General features: G+C 44.6%; 1 protein-coding gene across 1 annotated transcript in view; it reads left to right on the forward strand.

The window, feature by feature from the left end:
* APOB (apolipoprotein B) overlaps window positions 1-12,741 on the forward strand; it is a 39,397-nt gene extending 26,656 nt beyond the window's left edge. Inside the window, exons 25-29 of the mRNA XM_067703607.1 lie at window positions 664-1,037; window positions 1,553-9,109; window positions 9,504-9,618; window positions 9,717-9,903; window positions 10,801-12,741. Of these exons, the coding sequence (XP_067559708.1) occupies window positions 664-1,037; window positions 1,553-9,109; window positions 9,504-9,618; window positions 9,717-9,903; window positions 10,801-12,441 (9,874 nt within the window). The 3' untranslated portion in view covers window positions 12,442-12,741. The remainder of the gene's footprint in view (window positions 1-663; window positions 1,038-1,552; window positions 9,110-9,503; window positions 9,619-9,716; window positions 9,904-10,800) is intronic.
* The last annotated feature ends 11,046 nt before the right edge of the window (window positions 12,742-23,787 follow it).

Consider the following 23,787-nt stretch of genomic DNA (forward strand, 5'->3'; position numbering starts at 1 on the left):
CTCATTTCATATCCAAGACCAGCTCTGTGAGATCAGCAGAAACGGTACTGTCATCCTCACCACACAGATAACATCACTGAGACTCAGAAAGGCGAATTCACTAGCACAGCTCCCACTGATTGCTGATACTAACGTTATAACTCAAGATTACTGATGCCCATGCCTGTGCTCTTTCCACATGTCAAGATGCCTCAATTCAGTTGAGCAGATACGTATCAAGTATCCCGTGTGCAGTACTAGATTAGACTAGGTGCAGTGAGAAAATAAAAACTGGCTAAGGTGTAATGCTTCCCCCCACAGGAAGACACTGTGTAGACACTGACAACTGAACAAATAAGTGCTAGTTATATAAGCAGATTATGAAAAGATCTTTGAGATAGGTGGAAGCGACTGTGTCACTATAAGAACAAGAGAAATTGACTGTGACTTAGATGGGATGGTAGAAATAAGGACACAGCTCTTGGGAGGTATTTGAACGGATGTGAGTGTTTGTAGGTAGAGGTTAAAGCCAAGGGACGCCAGGCCCTGGGAGCAGCAGGAGGAACAGTGCAGTGCAGGATTGGAAATGAGACACATGCACTATCGCTCAGAAGCTCAGGTGGCAGAGAACTTCGAGGGCTTGCTGTCTTACTGTGGGGACATTGTCTTTGCTCTTCATTTCAGTGACGGTCGGATCAAATACACCCTGAACAAGAACAGTGTGAACATTGAGATCCCTTTGCCTTTTGGTGGCAAATCCTCCAAAGATCTAAAGATGTTAGAGACTATTCGGACACCAGCCCTCAACTTCCAGCCTGTGGGATTCCACCTGCCATCTCAAGAGTTCCAAGTCCCCACTTTTACAATCCCCAAGTTGTATCAACTGCGGGTGCCTCTCTTGGGTGTTCTAGACCTCTCCACAAATACCTACAGTAACTTGTATAACTGGTCCGCCTCCTATACTGGCGGCAACACCAGCACAGACTCCTTGAGCCTCCAGGCTCAGTGCCATGTGAAGGCAGACGCCGTGGTCGACCTGCTCTCCTACCATGTGCAAGGTGAGCCCTGCACAAGGGGAGTTTCACAGAGCGAACTTGCTGCAGGTTCCAATGGGCTAGCCTCCTCTGGGAAGGGAAAAACTTGGGCTTTCTTGCAGACATTGTTCTTGCTACTTGGAACCCTATTCTTTTTCCTTCCTCCCTTCCTTCCTCCCTCCCTTCCTTCCTTCGGAAATATGTATTAAACACCTATGTATCAAGCATTCTACTAGGCAGTAACAGAGAAAACAGATAAACTGGCAATTAGAATTCAGTGTGAGAGGTGCTGTGATAGGGTATAGTGTGTAAGGTACAGTGGAGGACAAGGGAACCCAGCAAGGTCTGTGGTGGTCAGGGAAGGCCTCCAGGAGGAATGCCTTTTGCTGTCAGATTTTGTGCTCATGTTATAAATGGAGGAGACTGTTGCACAACTGACCAAGACCAATGGGACTTCCTTATTGAAAGACTTTCAACATAGAAATTGTTGTGGAAGTGCATGACTTCATTTAACCAATGTGTTTTGATTTTTATGCTAGGATCTGCAAAAACAACGTATGACCACAGGAATACACTCACGTTTTCGGGTGATGGGTCTCTACACCACAAATTCCTGGATTCACACGTCAAATTCAGTCACGTGGAGAAAACTGGAAACAATCCAGCCTCAAAAGGTTTCCTGACATTTGATGCATCGAGTGCCTGGGGACCACAGATATCTGCTTCAGTCCATTTAGACTCAAAAAAGAAACAGCATTTGTATGTCAAAGAGGTCACGATTGATGGGCAGCTCAGAGCCTCTTCGTTCTACGCTAAAGGTGTATATGGCCTGTCTTATCAGAGGGATCCTACCACTGGCCAGCTAAGTGGAGAATCCAACATGAGGTTTAACTCCTCCTACCTCCAGGGCACCAACCAGATAACAGGAAGATATGAAGATGGAACAGTCTCTGTTACCTCCACCTTGGATCTGCAAGGTGGCCTCATGAAAAATACCGCTTCCCTGAAGTACGAGAACTACGAGCTGACTCTGAAATCTGACACCAATGGGAAGTATGAGGACTTTGCCACTTCGAACAAGATGGATCTGACCTTCTCTAAGCAAAGTGCATTGCTACGTTCTGAGTATCAGGCTGATTACAAGTCACTGAAGTTCTTCACCCTGCTTTCCGGATCACTAAACTCCCGTGGTCTTGAGTTAAATGCTGACATCTTGGGCACTGACAGAATTAATAGTGGTGCTCACAAGGCAACACTAAGGATTGCCCAAGATGGAATGTCTACCAGTGCAACGACCAACTTGAAGTGTAGTCCCCTAATGCTGGAGAATGAACTCAATGCCGCGCTTGGCCTCTCTGGGGCATCCCTGAAGTTAACAACAAATGGCCGCTTCCGGGAACACCATGCAAAATTCAGTCTAGATGGAAGAGCTACCCTCACAGAGGTGTCACTGGGAAGTGCTTATCAGGCCATGATTCTGGGGGTCGACAGCAAAAACATTTTCAACTTCAGAATCAACCAGGAAGGACTCAAGCTTTCAAATGACATGATGGGCTCATACGCTGAAATGAAACTTGACTACACAAACAATCTGAACATTGCAGGGTTATCACTGGACTTCTCTTCCAAACTTGACAACATTTATAGCTCTGACAAGTTTTATAAGCAAAATTTTAATCTACAGTTACAGCCCTATTCCCTGGTAACTACTTTAAACAACGACTTGAAATTCAGTGCTCTGGATATGACCAACAATGGAAAATTACGGATTGAACCTCTGAAGCTGAGTGTGGGTGGGACCATAAAAGGAGCCTACCAAAATAATGAACTAAAACACATCTACACTCTTTCTTATGCTGACTTATCAGCAAGTTATAAAGCAGACACTGTAGCTAAGGTGCAGGGGGCAGAGTTTAGCCATCGGCTCAACACTAACATCGCTGGGTTTGCTTCAACCGTTGACATCAGTACAAACTACAATTCGGACTCCCTGCATTTCAACAATGTTTTCCACTCTGCAGTGGCCCCATTTACAATGACCGTCGACACGCATACAAATGGCAATGGGAAACTGGTTCTCTGGGGACAACACACTGGGCAGCTGTATAGCAAATTCCTGTTGAAAGCAGAACCTCTGGCCTTTACTTTTTCTCATGATTACAGAGGATCCACAAGTCACCATCTCGTGTCCAGGAGGAGCATCAGGACTGCTCTTGATCACAAAATCAGTGCCCTGCTCACTCTGGCCGAGCAGACAAGCACCTGGAAACTCAAGACCCAGTTGAACCAAAATGAATACAGCCAGGACTTCAGTGCTTACAACACTAAAGACAAAGTTGGTGTTGAGCTCAGTGGACGAGCCCTGGCTGACCTCACTGTGCTGGACTCCCCTATTACAGTGCCACTTTTACTCAGTGAGCCCATCAGTGTAATTGACGCTTTAGAGCTGAGGGATGCTGTTGACCAGCCCCAAGAATTCACTCTTGTTGCTTCTGTAAAGTATGATAAGAACCAAGAGGTTCACACCATCAACCTCCCATTCTTTAAAATCCTGCCAGAATATTTTGAGAAGACTCGAGAGGTAGTTATAGGTGCACTGGAAGCTATACAGAAAGAATTGAAACACATCAATATTGATGAACGCATGAGGAAATACACAGCAGCCTTGGACAGACTCCCACAGCAAGTTAATGATTATCTGAATGCATTCAACTGGGAGAAACAAGTTTTGAGTGCCAAGGAGAAACTAACTGCTTTCACAGAAAATTACAGAATTACAGAAAATGATCTGCAGATCGTATTAGACAATGCCAAAATCAACCTTAATGGAAAACTATCTCAGCTACAAACATATGTGATACAATTTGATCAGTATATTAAAGATAATTATGATTTACATGATTTTAAGGCAGCTATTGCTAAGATTATTGATCGAATCATTGAAAAATTGAAAACTCTTGATGAACATTATCATATCCGTGTAACTGTACTAAAAGAAATCCGTGATCTGTGTTTTTTTATTGAAAATATTGATTTTAACAAAATTGGAAGTAGTACTGCATCTTGGATTCAAAATATGGATACTAAGTATCAAATCAGAATCCAGATACAAGAAAAATTGCAGCAGCTCCATGTGCAGATTCAGAATGTAGACATCCAGCACCTTGCGGACAAGGTCAGACAACAGGTTGAAGCTGTTGATGTCAGAGTGCTCTTAGATCAGTTGAGAACCACAATCTCATTTCAAAGAATAAAGGAAATTATTGAGCATGTCAAATACTGTGTTACACATCTTTTTGAAGACTTTGAAGTAATTGAGGAAATCAATGCTTTCAGAGTCATGGTCCATGAGTTCATTGAGACATATAAAATAGACCACCACATCCAGGTTTTAATGGATAAGTCAGTGCAGTTGGCCCACCAATACAAGCTGCAGGAGACTGTTCAGAAGCTAAGCAGTGTCCTACGGCAAGTCAAGATGGCAGATCTTGTTGAGGAATTGATTGGGTTTACCGACCATGCTCTCAGGCAGCTTGAAGCATTGTCTTTTAAACAATTCATTGAGGAAATAAACAGATTCCTTGACTTGCTGGTAAAGAAGTTAAGGTCATTTGATTACCACCAGTTTGTAGGTGAAGCCAATAATAAAATTCGTGAGGTGACTCAGAGAATCAATGGTGAAATTCGGGCTCTGGGACTTCCACAGAAAGCTAAAGCACTACAGCTGTTCACAGAGGACGTCAAGGCCACAGTCTCAGTCCATCTGGAAAACCTAAAGGCCACCAAAGTAACCTGGTTCCTTGATTGGTTACGGGTTTCTGTAGTTCACATGAAAGCCAAATTCCAAGACACCCTGGAAGATATACGAGACCGAGTGTATCAAATGGATATGCAGCAGGAAGTCCAGCGATACCTGTTCCTAGTTGGCCAGGTTTACAGCACACTTGTCACCTACATTTCTGATTGGTGGAATCTTGCTGCTAAGAACCTTACTGACTTTGCAGAGCAGTATTCTCTCCAAGACTGGGCCAAAAACCTGAAAACATTAGTAGAACAAGGGTTCACTGTCCCCAAAATCCAGACCACCTTTGGGACCATACCTGCCTTTGAAGTCAGTCTCCGTGCCCTTCAGGAGGCTACATATCAGACTCCTGACTTCATTGTCCCCCTGACAGATCTGAAGATTCCATCCGTTCAGATCAACTTCAAAAAGTTGAAAGATATAAAAATCCCATCCAGGTTTTCCACGCCAGAATTTACTGTCCTCAATACCTTCCACATCCCTTCCTTTACAGTTGACTTGGTAGAAATAAAAACAAAGATCATCAGAACCATTGACCAAATGCTGAACAGTGAGCTGCAGTGGCCAGTCCCAGAAGTGTACCTGAGGGATCTGAGCGGGGTGGACACGGTTCTTGCTAGAATCCCTGTGCCAGACTTCCATTTACCAGAAATCACAATTCCAGAATTTGTCATCCCACATCTCAATGTTACAGATTTTCAAGTTTCTGACCTTCACATACCAGAATTCCAGCTTCCCCACATCTCACACACAACTGAAGTACCTACTTTTGGCAAGCTATATGGCATTTTGAAAATCCAATCTCCCCTTCTCATACTAGATGCAAATGCTGACATTCAGAATGTAACTGCTTCAGCAAACCAGGCAGAGATTGAGGCTTCTGTCACTGCCAAAGGAGAATCCAAATTAGAAGTTCTCAATTTTGATTTTCAAGCAAACGCACAACTCTCAGACCCTAAGATTAATCCACTGGTTCTGAAGGAATCTATGAGGTTCTCCAGCAAGTACCTGAAAATGGAGCATGAGAGTGAAGTGCTATTTGTTGGAAATGCTATTGAGGGAAAATCAAACACAGTGGCAGGTTTACACACAGAAAAAAATACACTGGAGCTTAGTAACGGTGTGCTTGTCAAGATAAATCATCAGCTTACCCTGGACAGCAACACAAAGTACTTCCACAAATTGAACATCCCCAAACTGGACTTCTCCAGCCAGGCTGACCTGCGCAGTGAAATCAAGACCCTGTTGGAAGCTGGACACCTAGCATGGACTTCTTCTGGAACAGGGTCCTGGAAATTGGCCTGCCACAAATTCTCAGATGAGGGAACACAGGAATCCCAAAGTAACTTTACTGTGGAAGGACCCATCACGTCCTTTGGATTATCTAATAAGATCAATAGCAAACACCTAAGAGTAAACCAAAATATAGTTTATGAATCTCGCTTCCTCAACTTTTCTAAATTTGAAATCCAGTCACAAGCTGAATGCCAGTACTTGGGCCGCAGTGTTCTAACTGCTAAAGGTATGGCGCTGCTTAGAGAAGGGAAGGCAGAGATAACTGGCAACCACGATGCGCATTTAAATGGAAAGGTTATTGGAACTCTGAAAAATTCTCTTTTCTTTTCAGCACAGCCACATGCGCTTACCGCATCCACAAACAATGAAGGGAACTTGAGAGTTAGTTTTCCATTAAAATTGACAGGGAAGATAGACTTTTTGAATAATTATGCACTGTTTCTGAGTCCTGGTGCCCAGCAAGCAAGTTGGCAATCAAGTGCCAGGTTCAATCAGTATAAGTACAATCAGAATTTCTCTGCTGGAAACAATGAGAAAAGCATCAAGGCCCACATAGGGATAAATGGAGAAGCCAACCTGGATTTTTTAAACATTCCTTTAACAATCCCTGAAATGACTCTACCTTATACAAACCTCACAACACCCCAGGTGAAAGATATCTCCTTATGGGAAAAGACAGGCTTGAAGGAATTCTTGAAAACAACAAAGCAATCATTCGATTTAAGTGTAAAGGCTCAGTATAAGAAAAACAAAGACAAGCATTCCATCCCAGTTCCTCTGGCTGGATTTTATGCATTTATCAATCGTAACATCAATTCCTTCAACAGGCATTTCGAGACAGTCAAAAACAAGGCATTAGATTTTTTTATCAAATCCTACAATGAAGCAAAAATTACATTTGATAAGTACAAGGTTGAAAAATCCCTCAACCAGCAACCCAGGTTCTATAAAATTCCTGGATACACTATTCCAGTTACCAACATTGAAGTGTCTCCATTCACAGTGAAGATGTTGACATTCGGGTATGTGATCCCCAAAGAGATCAGTACCCCCAGCATCACCATCCCGGGTTCTGGCGCCTACGTGCCCTCATACACATTAGTCCCGCCATTCCTAGAGCTGCCAACCCTTCATGTCCCTAGGAATCTTCTTGAGCTTTCTCTTCCAGAGTTCAAGGTATTGAGTACCACAAACAAAATTCTAATTCCAGCCATGGGCAATATTACCTATGATTTTTCCTTTAAATCAAGTGTCATCACACTGAATACCAATGTTGGTCTTTATAACCAATCAGATATTGTGGCTCATTTTCTTACTTCCTCTTCTTCTGTCATTGATGCACTGCAGTACAAATTAGAGGGCACCTCAAGTTTGACAAGGAAAAGAGGGTTGAAGTTAGCCACAGCTTTGTCTCTGAGTAACAAACTCGTGGAGGGCAATCATGACAATACTATTAGCTTCACCAAGAAAAACATGGATGCATCCATGACAACAACTGCAAGAGTCCAAATTCCACTTTTGAGAATGAATTTCAAGCAAGAACTTAATGGAAATACCAAGTCAAAACCTACTGTCTCTTCATCCATTGAACTGAAGTATGATTTCAGTTGGCCCCATGTGTACACTACTGCTACAGGGGCGTTTGACCACAAGCTCAGCTTAGAATGTCTCACCTCTTACTCTTCCATTGAGTCATCTACCAAAGGAGATGTCAAGGCTTTTATCCTTTCAAGGGAATATTCAGGAACTCTTGCCAGTGAGACCAGCACTTACTTGAATTCCAAGGGTACTCGATCTTCTGTGAAGCTGCTAGGAGCTTCCAAAGTAGATGGTATCTGGAACCTTGAAGTAAAAGAAAATTTTGCTGGAGAAACCACTCTCCAACGCATATATGCCATCTGGGAACAAAATACGAAAAACCATTTACAGCTAGGGGGCCTCTTTTTAACATCTGGAGAGCATACAAGCAAAGCCACCCTGGAACTTTCCCTGTGGGAAATATCAGCCCTTGTTCAGGTCCGTGCACGTCAGCCCAATTCCCTCCTTAATATCAATTACCTTGGCCAGGAAGTGTCCCTGAATGCTAACACTGAGAACCAGAAAATGAGCTGGAAAAGTCAGGTCCAGGTTCATTCTGGGTCTCTCCAGAACAACATACAGCTTTCCAATGGCCAAGAAGAGGCACGCCTTGACATGGCAGTCTCCTTAGAAGGGTACCTATGGTTCCTCAAAGATGCTGTCTTACCAGTTTATGACAAGAGCATGTGGGACCTCCTAAAGCTGGATGTAACCACCACCAACGATAGGAAACAGTATCTCCGTGCTTCAACTGCCCTTGTATATACCAAAAACCCCAATGGCTATCCTGTTTCTATCCCCCTGCAAGAATTGGCTGATAAATTCATTATTCCTGGACTGAAACTAAATAACCTAAATTCCGTTCATGTCACACCTACATTCCACGTCCCCTTTACAGATCTTCAGGTTCCATCCTACATACTTGACTTCAGTGAAATAAAAATCTACAAGCTAAGTACTTTGCCATTTGCCCTCAACATACCAACACTACCCAAAGTGAAATTCCCCAAAGTTGATGTGTTAGCACAACATTCTAAACCAGAAGTCTCCTCGGTTCCCTTTTTTGAGATAACTGTGCCTGCATCTCAGTTAACTGTGTCCCACTTCACCCTTCCAAAAAGTATTTCAGTTGGCAGTGCTGTTTTGGATCTAAATGTGGTGGCCAACAACACTGCAGACTTCGAGTTGCCAACAGTCACCATGCCTGAGCAGACTATTGAGATTCCTTCCATGAAGTTCTCTGTACCTGCTGGAATTTTCATTCCTTCCTTTGGAACACTGACTGCACGTTTCGAGGTGGCCTCTCCCTTGTATAATGCCACTTGGAGTGCTGGTTTGAAAAATAAAGAAGATCACGTTGAAACATTCCTGGATTCCACATGCAGCTCCACCATTCAGTTCCTGGAATATGACCTAAACGGTAAGGAAATTTCCTGCCTCCCCTACGCGCTTTATTTCTTCAGTGCGAGTTGTGAATAAATAATTATGTGTTTAGACATGACTTGAAGCAAAATTGCTCTCTATAGCAAAATTGAAAAGAGGCGGGAAGGAGACACATGTATACCCCACATGTGAAAACCATCCTGTTGAAAACCTACTGACATTGCTGAAGAATAGGTTCAGAGAAAATAGATTTTTCTGTAATCATTTTAGGACTAAAAAGGTCTCCTGTTTTTTTAAGTGAGGACCGCATGTTTCAAACATATAAATTCTATCTCTCTTAACTGTTAAGATAGAATTCTCTGCTTTCACAATGAAAATGTTTATATCCTGCAGTTACTAATCTAATGAAATATAAAATCTTTCCCATACAGTTGTGGGAACACACAAAATTGAAGGTGGCATGTTAGTTTGTAAAACTAACGGATCATTTGCACACCACGACTTCAGTGCAGAGTATGAAGAAGTTGGCAGATATCAAGGACTTGGGTATGGAACTTCTATTTTCATCTCTTTTCCAGTCATTGTGATGTTTGCCATCTCCACATCCCTTTCGTGACAGCCCATCTGCTTTCTTTTGCTTTCAGGTACTGGAATGGAAAGGTCGACCTTAACATCACCAGCCCGACATTAACTGATGTCCATCTGCGCTACCAGGAAAGCGAGAACCACCACTCCTCCTCAGTAGCCTCCCCAGCCATAGGCACTGTGGTCATCGACGTGAAGAACATTAACGATACCTTATGGAGATGGAACCTCTACTACCGCCCTCAGGTGAGTCCCATCTAGTGGGTTACACACCCCAAGAGCAAACAGAGAATATGGGCAGGTAATACAAAGTATTACCTAGGGGCTTTCCCAAACTAGGTGAAACACAAGCAATGAGCAGGTTGAACTTCTCTTCTGAGGAGCTATTCTCCAGAACGTATTAGGAGTCTTTTATTGATTGTATTTGATGCACACATGACCTCATATTACCACTATTATTTTATTACATTTGGGCAGTTCTAGAAAGATGAGAGTTTTGCCTCATCACCTAAATCATGGAAAAACCCTGCCATATGCTGAGTACATTTTTCAGACTGGGGCTTCTTGGAGTATTTGAGGCTTCACAATTCTTCCCCACAGTAGGATTGTTAGATATGCCAGGTTTCTCTCATTGGGCTCTGCCAGGGCCCAATCAAAGATGCCATCAGTAGAGGAGAGAAAATAATCGGGTTCTGTCACTAAAGTTTATCACAGGCTTAGAGGATGGATGGCCCCTGATATTGGGCTTCTAGGTCTCTGCTCGGTGGGCCCTGGACTTTTTTCTTTTTTGTTACTTCTCCTTTCTCTGAATTAGTCTTTCCCTGTGTTTCTCTCCCCGTTCTTTTCCTCCTTGTCCTCTTCTGATCTTCAGGCCTAGAAAGGCCTGAATGTTAAATGTTACTGTGTAAATGCCTTACATAATTTTGTCCTTTCTGGGGCATGTGTTAAAGAGGAATTAACAAGAGTGTATTTGTTTAACCCTAAGACAAACACATGAACTGACATATGAAAGATAAATCCCCATCAGAATATGAAAGATCCTCTGATCTTTACTTCTAACTGCTAATGAAGTTTTAGTGTAGTATACTATGAAATCAAGATAATTGAAAACATGTTCTTTTCATCCTTTTTTGCTGGTTTTAGTCCTCTCCAGATAAAACACTCAACATAGTCAAAATTGAGATGAGAGCCCCGGAATCGGATGATGAAGTTCAGATTAAAGCTAACTGGGAAGAAGAAGCAGTGTCTGAATTGCTAAGCTGTCTCAAAGACAATATGCCCAAGGCCATGGGGGCCTCTTATGACTATGTCAACAAGTACCACCAGGAGTACACGGGACTCGATCTGAGAGATGCTTCTTTAAAACTGAGAAGAGGTTTGCAGAACAGCGCTGAGCAGGTGTATCAAGGGGCCGTGAGGCAGATTGATGAGGTGGACGTGGGGCTCCAAAGGATAGCCAGAGGCACCACTAGAACCTACCAGCAGTGGAAGGACACGGCCAAGAGTCTGTACCAGGAACTGTTGGCTCAGGAGGACCACAGTGGTTTCCAGAGACTCCAGAAGAAGGTGTTTGACAGCTTAATAGGAGTTACTCAGGAATACAATGTGACAGTCAACCGTGTGATTGACTCGTTCATTGATTTCCTGAAGTCCACCAGATTCCAGCTCCCAGGAGGAGCCGGGAACTACACTGAAGACGAACTCTACACTACGGTCCTGAAGAAAGTAGGTAAGCTACTGTCCCAGGTACATTCAAAGATCCATAGTGGGTTAGAAATACTGTTTTCCTATTTCCAAGACCTGATGGAGAAATCTGAATTAATCAAGGACCTAAAGAATAAATTTCCCTTTGATTCAGTGTACTATCAACTAATAGGTATAGGCTCAGAGTATGGAAAACTGTTGAAATCTTTATCACAAGAGATCCAAAAGGCACTTAGTGACCTCCAGTCTGTCAAGACTACAGAGATGCTAAGTAATCTTAAGAGGTTTCTACAAAGCATTTTCCAAGAGACAGAAGAAGATCTTAAACGCTTGAAGGAGAAGAAATTTACTGATCTCATTAATGATATCCAACACGACATCAGCACAACCTTCGACACATTCATTTCATTTGTTTTTAGACTCCTGAAAGAAAACCTAGGTCCTAACTTTGGTGAGTTTAATGAACTTGTTCAAAACAAACTTCAGGAAGCCTCTCAAGAGTTACAGCAGCTCCATCAGTATATGCAGGCTCTTCGCAAAGAATATTTTGATCCAAGTATGGTTGGCTGGACAGTGAAATATTATGAACTTGAAGAAAAGTTCATCAACCTGATCAAGAAGCTAGTAGATGTCCTTAAGGACTTCCATTCCAAATACACTGTCAGTGCTGCTGGCTTTGCTTCCCAACTCTCAAGTCAGGTTGAGCAACTGGTGCAGAAAGATTTCCAGGAATATCTGAGCATCCTTGCCGATGCAGATGGAAAAGGGAAAGAGAAGATTGCAGAGCTTTCTACCAGTGCTCAGGAAATAATTAAAAGCTGGGCTGTTGCAGTGAAGGAAATCATCTCTGATTACCGCCAGCAGTTCACATATAAACTACAGGATTTTGCAGACCAACTCTCTGATTACTATGAAAAATTCATTGCTGAGTCCAAAAGATTGATTGACCTGTCCATTCAAAACTACCACATGTTTCTGAGATACATCATGGAGTTACTGAAAGAGCTACAATTGGCCACAGTCAATGGCATGAGCCCCTACATAAAGGTTGCTCCAGGAGAGTTTACTATCACCTTCTAATTTTTTATAGCAATTCTCATTTATTCTTCTGCTCCAATTAAACTTCCACATAGTAGGGAAAAAATTCAAACTGTATGTATTAATATAATCATCCACCAGCCAGCCCTGTAGCAGGGAGCTGACTACAAGCAGAAACACATATGAACTGGACCTGCATCGAAGCTGGCATCAGATCTCTGAGGGTCTCTGAACTCTGGGAAATGACATTTTTTGCAAGTTAAAGAAAACCAGGATCTGAGTTATTTTGCTAAACTTTGGGAGAGCGAGAACAAATAAATAAATTCTTTACTGTGTCTCATACCACTCAACGTGACTCATTCATATTGAAAGATAGAGAAATGAGGTAATTTATTCAAATGTCTGGCATTTCAAAACCTCTAGAACACACACTGTTTTGAGTGATAGGGGAAAAGGAGAATTTAGGGAGGGAAACACTTTGCCACCTTGAAGAAAGTAACTGATCTCAGAGACTGTATTTGCCAAGTGAGAATGAACAACTATTTGCAAAGGCTTTCACATAATTTGACCCACAGGAGCATCTCAGTATGTGCCACACAACCTTCCTCACCAACCAGTCTGCTTTTGCCAGGTAAGGCTCTCTGCTAGGCTCTGAGATGAACCATCAGGCCCTTTATTTGACTCACCTGCCAGCAGTGGAAAAGGAGTGGCTAAGAAAGAAGTCCTAACGGCAAGGGCTTCATGGCAGTAGGGATCCCAGAAGGCTCCCTGCGGCTCGGCCAGGATCCATTCGTGGCAGAGGAAGTAAGGGTGGGAGAGGAGACTTGGGACATGGGTTCCTAACATTTCTGGGACCAAGCATACATTAATGCTCTTGAATTTCTTTATTTCTCCAAGCTTAATATCCAGTAATCCTAAGTGTAATCAAAACCCAAGCGTTTCCCCTACTACATCCACTCACCTCAAACTCTGATTTTAAACACTGGCAACATCCAGTCAGAGCATCCAGGATGAGCTCTGGTGAGGGAAGGCTGCAGAGAAGCCGTGCAGCCCAGCTGTCCCTAATGTCATCGGGAAGGTCAGCGGTAACTTGCATTTCAGCGGCACTGGAGGACAAAGGAAGGGTGTGACCTTTGGGGAATAGGAAATTGGAGACCACCCCAAGTCCTACATGAGACCTGTTTGGAAAAGGCCCTTTTTATCCCCAGATACCTTCAAGCTGCAGCATTCTTTCATAAAGCCTTCAGATTCCCTTGGTAAAGGCCACTCTTAAAATGCACAAGCATTACCTGGAAAAGAAAACACATAGCCTCTTGGTACCTTAGCAGGATTCTCCTGTCTAGAACCGAGGAGCCAGAAAGAGTCATAGGGAGGTGGAACATGTATGCTCTGGTGCTTTGCTTGTCCTCTACCTTGGTCTTCCACTACATATCAGGATACTTCTCTGGGTTCAGTTAGTGGCTACATTCCTTACTTGTTTGGAGCTTTGCGCATCTTATTTCCCCTCTGTGAGCTTCAGTTTTCTTATCTACAAAATGAGGATAATATCTATCCTACCTGCCTTGAAAGGCTGTCCCATGAAAATCAGTTGAAATAATAATGTGAAAGCGTTTTGTAACCTTTAATGTTGTGTAGAAACGAAGTGTTATTATTATTAGATGATTATTTAAACAAGTTTATGGCAAGGAGAGAGAATGGAGACAAGGAGAACTGGCCAGTTTAGTGAACATTTATTAAATGCTTCTATGTCCTAAGCACAAAAGCTCTACAGAGGAGACAAAAATCAGCAAGACACAGTTCCTGGATGTCTGTCTGTCCATCTGTTTATCAAAGGTGGAATGTGTTGTCGCGTGATGGGTATAAACAAAGTACTATGAAGGCTTTATAACAGGAAAGGATAAGAATCAAGAAGTTTTCATGGAGACCATTGAAATGGATCTTGAAGTTACATAGACTTTAATAAGAGATAAGGGAGAAATGACATTCTAGAAGAAGAAAATAGCAAATAAAGATAGATGGGTGTGTTTGAAGGTGGCCAAAGCACAGAAAAGTCAAGGGGAGACAGGACTGGAAAGGCAGCAGAGGTCTTGAAAGCTGGAGTGAAAGGTGGTACTCTCTTGGCTGGAGAGGACATCCAATGAAAGTATTTGAACAGGAGGGTGTTATGGGTTGTGACTTAAGAAAACTGATAATGGCAGCTCTTGCAGGATGAATTGTAATGAGATGAATCTGGGTATGAGGCTGTTCCAAGGTCCAAGTAAAAGATGCTGAGCATCTGAGCCAAGTCATAGGTGCTGCAGATGGTGAGGACCGGTTGGATACAAGAAGCATCATGAGGACATAAGACAGAGCCAGGGGGCTGACTGTTTAGGACAGAAGGGATGGGTACAAAAGCTATTAGAACTGAGCTGCCTTGAAAATTCACTGGAACCAAAAATTGGAGGGGTTGCTGGAGTGACCTGAAAACAAGGAAGAAGGACTAAAGCAGACTTCAGAGTTACGAAATTTTGAACCTGCGTAACTTGAAGACCTATGGGGCATCACTAGAAATAGGAGAAACGTGTTGAGGGTAGACTATTAATGTAAGGCATGGACTCACAGATGATCAGTGACAGCTGGAAAGGGAGTGTGGGATCGCATGGTGAGTTTCAAGTTGCAGTGGTATGTCCAAGCAGAAGTATCTCCAATATTAAATTGGAAATGTGGGCTAGAGGAACAACATCCAAAGGAATGGGGACTAAGGGGAATTTTAACCAATTGTATTGATTTTATGTCTTTATATGTACCTTTAGAAACATAACAAGAAAACAAAGTTTGTCCTCTTGTACAATTAATTGGCCTATTGACCTGAGAGTGAGCCAACATGTACGTGTCCTGAGAACATACTGTGAGATGACTCGGAAAGCACTACAATAAACACAGCTATTCCTCCCGTAAAACAAATATCCAAAGTTTAAAACCAAAGGAGAAATAAGATAATGGCGCCCAGCCCAGGTCCCTGGAACTCTGGAAGCGTGATCAAGCTGTGCTTTGGTTTGACTCCCAGGTCCTGCCTTCGACAGTGGTGCTGTCCCCAGAAGAAACCTTGTGATCGTTGGGTCCACTGAGAGTGGGCACCACCAGGTGCTTTTGGAGCCCCCTCAGTTCTCTTTGCTTTTCACCTGGCGGCTGGTCAGTTGGGGAACCCAATTGCACTTTATTGGTGAGATGAGCAAAACCCCCTCTGACTTCTCATTCTAGGTCCCTCTTCTGGCTCTAATTTATGACTTAGTCCCCATTCAGTCAGAGAAGGGGCCAAGCTGGCCCTCAAATGGGGCCTGTAACATGGGAGCCATAGTGGACAAACAGATGTTCCCTCTAAAAGTGTCCAAAAACCAGAGATAAATGTGCAGAAACAGACCCTACCTCTTAGCTCATCTCCTTGTCTTGCTGTTTCACATTAAGAGGTCAGCTGCACTCCCTTCAAGCACTCCATTTTTTGGTGCGATGGTTGGGTGGTCACTAACAAATAACATTCCAGGGCCTCGTAAAAGCTGGTGGAGTAGGAGGTACACACGTTTTAGGAGGAGAGGGCCCTGCCCTTCTCCTGTACAGACTGGCTCACGCCTCCTCCGAGTCTGAGCAGTGCTTTGGGTCAGTGATACCCAGGCACTAGGCACAGAGCTCTGACCTTTGTGTCAACTTTACCCCTCCACTGGCACCACCGAGGCCCAGTTTTAAGTGAGAGACACAGCGCAGGCCTTGGAGGTAGCCTGGTCCGTGAGCTGTAGACCTGTGTCCCCACCCTTGCTTCTAAGCTGTGTCTGGGCCATAGCTGTGCAGCATGAGTACCACACAGAGAGCAGAGGCATCCACAGTTCAGACTGTAAGCTAGAGAGTAGCCTGAGGAAAGGGCAGTTCAGTCAGCAGCCCAGCTCCCCAGTTCTCCCTGGCCCCTCAGGTGGGCTCTCCACTCCTTCTCTTCCCTTCCATCAAGCAGGTCCCACTCAGACCGGCACCTAGGCCCCTATAGAGCAGTGAGGTCCAGGACAGCTCCAGGAGCCTTGTACCTGGGCTGGGCTAGAGGGATCGGAGCTGAGGTCATTAGAACACTCCTGGAATTACATGATGCCTGGGAAGTTCACGGAGAGAACAGTAGAAAGATGGCGGAGTCCTGCCTGTAATTTTGCTGAGCTGGGGCAGCCACTACTTCCCTCTTCTCAAAAGAAGGCTAAGCTCTGGAGCCAAATTCAGGCTTCACCATTCATGAGTTATATAACCTCAGGAAAGTTACTTGATTTTTCTAGTTTCACCTTTCAAATGGGAATAGTGAAAGAACAGGTTGAAGCACTCTGAGCAGGAATAGAGGGTGGTTCCCTCTTACATTATAGGCTTGTAATGAAGGTGAAAGGAAATAATGTATCTGAAGTACCTGGCACACAGAAAGTGGATTAATTGAATGTATCGTATTGACAGAAGTTAAAGCAAATGAAGTATAATTACAATTACACACAACCATGTAGAGGAATTTTACCAACATAAATGGAGCAAGAAGGTAAGTCCCAGAAGACTAAACACAGCATGATACCCTTTTAATAAAGTTAAAATCAACTAAAACCAAACAATTTATTTTCTGGAATTATAGTTTTAAAGGAAAGGAATGGTAGACTCAAGATTCAAAATAGGTTCCGTATGGTGGAGAGAGACAGGGGAAGGGTGGGTGTATTGGTCAGACTTCTCCAGAGAAACAGAATTAATAGTGTGTGTGTGTGTGTGTATACATATATATGTATATATATATGTGTGTGTGTGTATACACACACACACACACACACACACACACACAGAAACAGATTTAACAGGAAATTTATTATAGGAATTGTCTAGAAAATGGAGGCCAAGAAGTCCCATGATCTACCATCTGCAACCTGGAGAACCAGGCAAGCCAGCAGTGTCTGGGTTTGAAGGCCTGAGAATCTGGGGGCCAATTGTGTGAGCCCTGGTCAGAGTCCAAAGGCCCAAGAACCAGGAGCAGTAATGTCCGAGAGCAGGAGGAGATGGACGTCCCAGCTCAGGAAAGAGCAAATTCACCCTTCCTCTGCCTTTTGTTCTATCCAGGCCTCAACAGATTGGTTGGTGCTCACCAGTATTGTGACTGCTATCTGTTTTACTCAGTCTACCAATTCAAGGGCTAATCTCTTCTGGAAGCGACCTTACAGACACACCCAGAAATAATGTTTACCAGCTACTGGGTATCCCTTGGCTCAGTCAAGGTGACACATAAAATTAACTGTCACAATGGGTGAGGACACAAAGGTAGGTGTGAGTTATGTCATGCTTTCACTCTCATGCTGGATGAGTTTGGGGGCATTTATTATGTTATTAATTAATTTAAATATATTATTATTTTTTACTTGATTCAAAAATGTAAAGAGAGAAAAGAAAACCTGCAAGGGCCTGACAAATATTAAGTACTTAATTTAATTTGTGGTTCCCTTTCTTTATGGCATCAACCTGGGATTTTTGGATGGACAAACTCCTCTTTGAAAAGAAAATTATTTCATATCTTCAGCAGCTGTTCATTAAGCCCCTTCCCTAGGCCAGGCACTGTCCTAAGCATTCAGGACACAGAAATGCACAAGGCTCTGCAGTGGGAGGCTGGGGGAGGCCCAGATGGGAAGGACTCACAGGAACCCTAGGGTCCCAGGGGACAGTGGGGGCAGGGAGGGAGAGAGGGAAACTTGTTGTGGGGTCCTGGGAGAGTCACTCTGCCTCTCAGTCCTCAGTTTCTACATCTGCGAAATGGGAACACAAAAGTCATGCACTCCAGATAAAGTGAATTAGTCTTGGTCCTCTTCACTATCTAAACTTTATTTCTTATCTCCATGACTGATCCTTTTTAATTCTCCCTAGGAAAATCCTTCAAGCCTCAGCAAAAAATGGCTCTTACATAAAGGTGGCCAGTAGGCACATGAAAAGATGCTCAACATCGCTAATTATTAGAGAAAAGCAAAGCAAAACCACAACGAGCTACACCTCGCACCGGTCAGAATGGCCATCATTAAAAAGTCTACAAATAACAAATGCTGGAGAGGGTGTGGAGAAAAGGGAACCCTCCTACACTGTTGGTTTGCCATGTAAATTGGTGCAGCCACTATGGAGAACAGAATGGAGGTTCCTCAAAAAACTAAAAACAGAGTTACCATATGATCCAGCAATCCCACTCCTGGGCATATATCCAGAATATAATTCAAAAAGATACATGCACTTCTGTGTTCACAGCAGCACTATATACAATAGCTAAGACATGGAAACAACTTAAAAGTCCATTGACAGATGAACAGATAAAATGTGGTATGTGTATATATATATATATATATATATATATACACACACACACAATGTACAATGTATATATATATTGTATATATACTATATATATATGTATATATATATACAATGGAATATTACTCAGCCATAAAAAGGAATGAAATAATGCCATTTGCAGCAACATGGATGGACCTAGAGATTATCACACTAAGCAAAGTAAGTCAGACAGAGAAAGACAAATACCATATGATATCACCTTTATGTGGAGTCTAAAATATGACACAAATGAACTTGTCCATGAAGCAGAAACAGACTCACAGATGTAAAGAACAGACCTGTGGTTGTCAAGGGGGAAGGGGGACAGGGGAAGGATGGATTAGGAGGTTGGGACTAGCAGATGCAAACTATTATATATAGAATGGATAAACAACAAAGTCCTATTATATAGAACAGGGAACTATATTCCATATCCTGTAATAAACCACAATGGAAAAGAATATGAAAAAGGATATATATGTGTGTGTATGTGTATATATATATATCTGAATCACTTTGCTGTATACCAGAAACTAATACAACAATACAACATTGTAAATTAACTATACTTGATTTAAAATATATATATATATATATATATATGTGTGTGTGAAAATAATAGGTCTTAGTCCTTGAAACCTCTGGTCACCTATGATGCACACCCAGGCCACATGCTGGCATTGACCCATGTTCTTTGCTGCCCCAGACCAAATTCTGAAATCAACCAGGCTATTGCAATGGGCTTCCACTAAGACTTTGTCAGTTTTCTTCTACGTTCCACCTTGTGGCTGGGTGCTTGAAGGTCCCAGCCTCTTTTGAGGATCCCCTGAGTTTGGTGAAACAACGATTCCCTTCTGTGAACTCCTCTGAGACAACCCACTCAGCCCTGCTGTGGGCTGTTTGTTGACTGCCTGAGTGACCATTGCACTGAAGTCGTACTTGTAGACTTTTTCTCTCACGAAAGGGTTTGAATGGAAGAAGGAGGGGGCTGAAAACCCACAAGGCTGATGTTGGCTCTTTGGGGAGAGACCATCCATGTCTTCCAAGGAGGCTGAGCTGCCAGGGGCTGCTCAGGATGGTGGGAAGCTGAAGTGTCTCTTCTTTCCTCCACACCCGCCCTGGAACTGCCCCTCCACACACCCACTCCCCCCAGTAAAAACTGGCCTCCTCCTAACTCCAACCCCCTTCCAACCTACCTGCTGCCTTCCCAGCCTCCACACAGCCACCACTACTTCCTCTGCTCCAAGATGACTGGGTGTGCATTTTAATTAATCAGGCCAGTTCATTTGGTCCATTTTTAGTGGCATTTCCCATTGTACGTCGTTTCTCTGATGTCTTAGATCACTTCGTCTGCCTGCTTTATTACCTTGACCTCTGGTCAGGGCTCTTAATGCCCCGGGTGATGGATAACAGAAGGCCACCTTCACTGACTGCAGCCTGATACTCTGGACTGCCTTCTTCCCTTCCCTCTGGGTGCTTGCTCCCAGGCCAGATTCTGTGTTTTTACCTCAGCTTTATCCTCTCCGGCCCTGGCACCCCACCTCCCCATTCACAGGTCTCCTAGGCCATGCAGGACTGAGTCTTATTCTGTATCAGGTACAGATGCAAACTCTCCTCAGGTCTGTGTATGGGGCAAAGCCATGGGGCTAGGACAGAAGGCACGTAAAGCCTCAACTCCCCAGTGACACCGGAGGTGGGGATAATCCAAACATGGGACACACCAACCCCAACTCCTCACTCCTCCTCTGACGGCCGCTTAGCTTCTCCATGCTCCCCACAGGGCCACCGTGTCCTGGGAAACCCCAGTGGAAATCTGGCCTCCCGGGAGTCCTCCATCTGGCCAGTGGGGCAGTCTCCATCTGCAAGCAGAGCCTCTACTTGGAGGAGTCCCTCCACGGCAGTCAGGAGGCCTGGCTCCATCTCTGCTGCAGACCTGGCTGGCTCTGTGATGCTGCACAGGTCACCCTGCCTCCTATGGTCCTCCCAGGACTGACAGCCTGTGGGTCCAGTATGACCACGGCGTGCCCCACTTTGAGCAAATCCATATACACAGAGCACAAACCTAAAACTCATTATGCAACCAAGTGCTGGCTGCCTGGATGTGCCCACATTATGCAGCCTCCAAGGTCTCCCTCCTCTTTAACATCGGAATCAACCCACTGAGCTCCAGCCCACATACACCCCCTCCCCGAGGTCCCCTAACCCATGGCTGTCCTGTGAGCCAACTGCTCCCATCTCTCTAGGGCTCTCTTCTCCTCCCCCTTCAACTCTCCCCAGGTCCCCAAACCCTGCCTGCCCACCCAACAGAGGAAGACTCCAGTCACTGTGGACGGCAGGAGGATTTGACTCTTCCTGGGGAGGCAGTGGGGCCTCCCGTTTTCCAACAAACGCCCATCGACCTATTTTCCTTTAAGACAAAACAAGCAGCCTTCTTACCAGGAAACATTTTACCTTCCTCTTAGGCCAACAGGCTCCAACTGCAGCTGGCTTTAAAATACTTTTTTCCTACCTTTCACAAATAAAATGGGGCAGTGATTCATCCTACCATGTTTTTAAAAGAATCTGTTTATCGAAAATTCTTCACGCAGTTTTCCTGGGACAAGGTAGATAGGTAACGAGAGGCCCCCACGTGTTTCTGCCTTCTCCCGAGAGGGTGAGATGAAAACCTTGCACGGGGAAACTTAGTCAAGGCGTTGGTTTTTTTGTGAGGGGTAGGTCCTGTGGATGCAGGTTCCTGATAGAATATTCTCTGCGGGGGCTTCCCAGGTTGTGCAGTGGGTAACAATCCACCTGCCAATGCAGGGGACACACGTTCAAGCCCGGGTCCGGGAAGATCCCACATGCCGCGGAGCCGCTAAGCCTGTGCGCCACAACTACTGAGCCTGCACTCTACAGTCCGTGAGCCACAACTACTGAGCCTGCGTGCCACAAATACTGAGCCTGCATGCCGCAACTACTGAAGCCCACGCACCTGGAGCCCGTGCTCCGCAACAAGAGAGGTCACTGCAGTGAGAGGCCCACGCACTGCAATGAAGAGTAGCCCCCACTCACCACAACTAGAGAACGCCCGCGTGCAGAAATGAAGACCCAGCGCAGCCAAAATTAATAAATAAAAAATAAATATTTTTTTAAAAATTCTAAAAAAAAAAAAAAGAATATTCTCTGCATTCCCTTTTGGTGTCTAAGGGAAGGAAACAGGTAGGAGAGAGCGGAGGATAGAATTTGCAGGCGATTTTTCTGCTGCAAAATAGTCACTTACATTGGAAGGTGATTTCTAAGCCAATCACATCCCTGATTCACTTTACACATTTACTAGGTCCAAGAAAATGTGAGCGTTCACTTTGATAAATCAAAGAATATCTGAGGGACTTCCCTGGCGATCCAGTGGTTAAGACTCTGCATTTCCACTTCAGGAGGCACAGGTTCGATCCCACACGCCGCATGGCGTGGCCACATAAATAAATAAATTAAATAATGAAGGGAAAATAAAGGGAAATAAGTGTCTTTAAAATAACATTTCAGTAGCTGATGTTGCCAAAGAATGTTTGAAATGTACAATATAAGAGAATCTGATGGGAAGATTCTCGTAAAGCAGTTTCCTCTTATCCTATGAAACATTCTCCCTAAAATGAATGTTCTTCGCAGTTTTCAGAGTTTTATGGAGTTTTCTTCAATCAGGGTGGTACCCAGCCACGTCCTACTGAGGCCACTGGAAGGCACTGGAAGACAGTGTGCAGTAAATATACCAGGTAACATCAGGGAGGATTTGTTTCTACTGTTACAGAAATACTTCTATTCTAGGAAAAATCCAATTGAGAAATCAGGCCGGTCACTTGGTTTGTACATATGGTGCATTTTCCTCACAGAGGTCCCAGTCTGACACGGAGGCAGGAGGTGTTTCCTGCCACGTCATCATCACCGGCACATACATGAGGGCAAGGTTACCCTGGGGAGTCCGTCAGCGGATCCAGCCTCCTCTCTCACCTAGAGCGCGGGCTCCGCCGGCCCCCTCTCCTGAGTTCCCTAAGTCTTGACTACCTGTCTGCCCACAATGCAGCCCCACTGTCTCCATCGTATGATGCGTCCTCTGGGCCTGACACAGGCTGGTCTCGCTGTGACACCTCAGCAGTACCGGCCTGGGGCCCTCTTCTCAGAGTACAGACGAGGTTCCCTACTCCCCTCAGCTCAGTGAGGGCACAGAGCTTGGTTGTACTCCCCCAAGAGAAGGAATGACGACACACCCCAGCCCTGGAAGCGGCCCTGCTTCCGGCCAGCCAGCAATTTCTTTGTGGTGGAAAGGGCAGGTCAGGTGGAAAGCAGACTGGACTTGGGAGTCAAGTGGTCTGGGTTCTGGTCCCAGCTCATCCTCACTCGCACCTCTGACCTAAGTCTGGGAGGTCACGTAACTTCCCTGAGCCTCCATTTCTGCATCTTATAAAAATCCCTCTCACAGGAGCACGGAAACACCGGTGCCCGCTGAAGGCATGGCACACTCAGCCTGCCCACGGCCTGGCACACAAGGAGATGCTGAGTAACGTGTGTTGATGCGGTGAAGGATGGTGCAGGCTCTCCCGGAGGGCTGAGCCCTCCCCTGCCGGCTCTGACCCAGGAACGGGCCTGGCTCACCGGCCCGCCCAGCAAGGCTGCTTCTCTGCACCATCTTGATTCCCGCAGAAACTTTCTCTTGTCGGACAGAACACACGCTTCCTGTCATCTTTTATTTCTGTGAGGGCTTGCTTACGAGCAGGGCATTCTGTTCTTGGAATTTCTTGTTAAAATATTTCATTTAATTAAGTTTTTACAACCAGCTCTGCTTTGTGTCTGTCAGAAGGTAGGGGCCATGGCCGCCCTCTCCCCAGCTCCCTGGGAGGCCAGGTCACAGAGCCTCTGGGGAGGGACAAGCCCAGGCCTAGGGGCTGTGGCCTAGGTCTCCAGGCATGCAGCCACCAAAGCTGAAATTGTCAACAGGTGGACGCCCTCGACGGGCCCCACTGGAGAACTCAGTGCCACCAGAAAGGTTGCCGAGGACTCCACATGGGTATC

This window comes from Pseudorca crassidens, chromosome 14, assembly GCF_039906515.1.
Source record: "Pseudorca crassidens isolate mPseCra1 chromosome 14, mPseCra1.hap1, whole genome shotgun sequence".
NCBI classification, from domain to species: Eukaryota; Metazoa; Chordata; class Mammalia; order Artiodactyla; family Delphinidae; genus Pseudorca; species Pseudorca crassidens.